At 46.5% G+C, this 691-nt stretch overlaps 1 protein-coding gene across 1 annotated transcript in view; it reads left to right on the top strand.

Annotated features, from left to right (window-relative positions):
- LOC119592191 (ER degradation-enhancing alpha-mannosidase-like protein 3) overlaps positions 1-672 on the top strand; it is a gene marked incomplete in the record, with an annotated part of 16,637 nt that extends 15,965 nt beyond the window's left edge. The window contains 1 exon segment of the mRNA XM_037941023.1: positions 43-672. Within this exon segment, the coding sequence (XP_037796951.1) occupies positions 43-609 (567 nt within the window).
- Positions 673-691: the final 19 nt, after the last annotated feature.

Below are 691 nucleotides of genomic sequence, written 5' to 3' on the forward strand. Positions count from 1 at the left end.
GCAGTGGTGATAATTTCTACAAGTTTACTCTTCCACACACAGGAAATACTGAAAGAATTGGAGGAGGCTGAGACTGCAGAAGAAATTCTGGTAGCTGCTGTAAGATATGTAAATTTGCGTCAAGAGCAAGAGAATGCTAAAGGAAATACTCCACTGTTAGATCATCCGTCATCATCCATTGTGACAGAACTACAGAGTCTGCTGGTCCGCAAGACAGCCTCAGACCCAAGTCTCCTGAGGTCATTGCTGAGTGTCCACTTGCGTGAACTGATGGCGGTCTTGCAGCAGGCCACCCCAAGCCCGGCCGACTTAGACGCCTCCATCCACCAGCTGCTGAACCAGCTGTCAGCCTTCAGCACGAAACCCCCCCAGGAGAACACAAAGAAGCCGCTGATGACCGCCCCTGCCTCTCCCCAGGGGGCAGCGCAGAAGGGAGACTTCCATGAGAACAGACTGGAACACCTCACAGAAAAAATTCAGGAAAAGATCAGAAAACTCAAGAAGAAATATGAAGGCTTGATCCCACAGCACATAGAGGGCTTGCTCAGTGATCTTGAAAGCACTTCTCCCCCCAATACCAAAGATGCAAACAGGAAAGATGAATTATAATAGAGCCATATTTTTTGTGTGAAGTTAATGATAATATAAATCCATGTTAGATTGTTTACCGTATAATTTGTTATCCTTATCC

This window comes from Penaeus monodon, chromosome 29 (assembly GCF_015228065.2).
Source record: "Penaeus monodon isolate SGIC_2016 chromosome 29, NSTDA_Pmon_1, whole genome shotgun sequence".
Lineage (NCBI taxonomy): Eukaryota > Metazoa > Arthropoda > Malacostraca > Decapoda > Penaeidae > Penaeus > Penaeus monodon.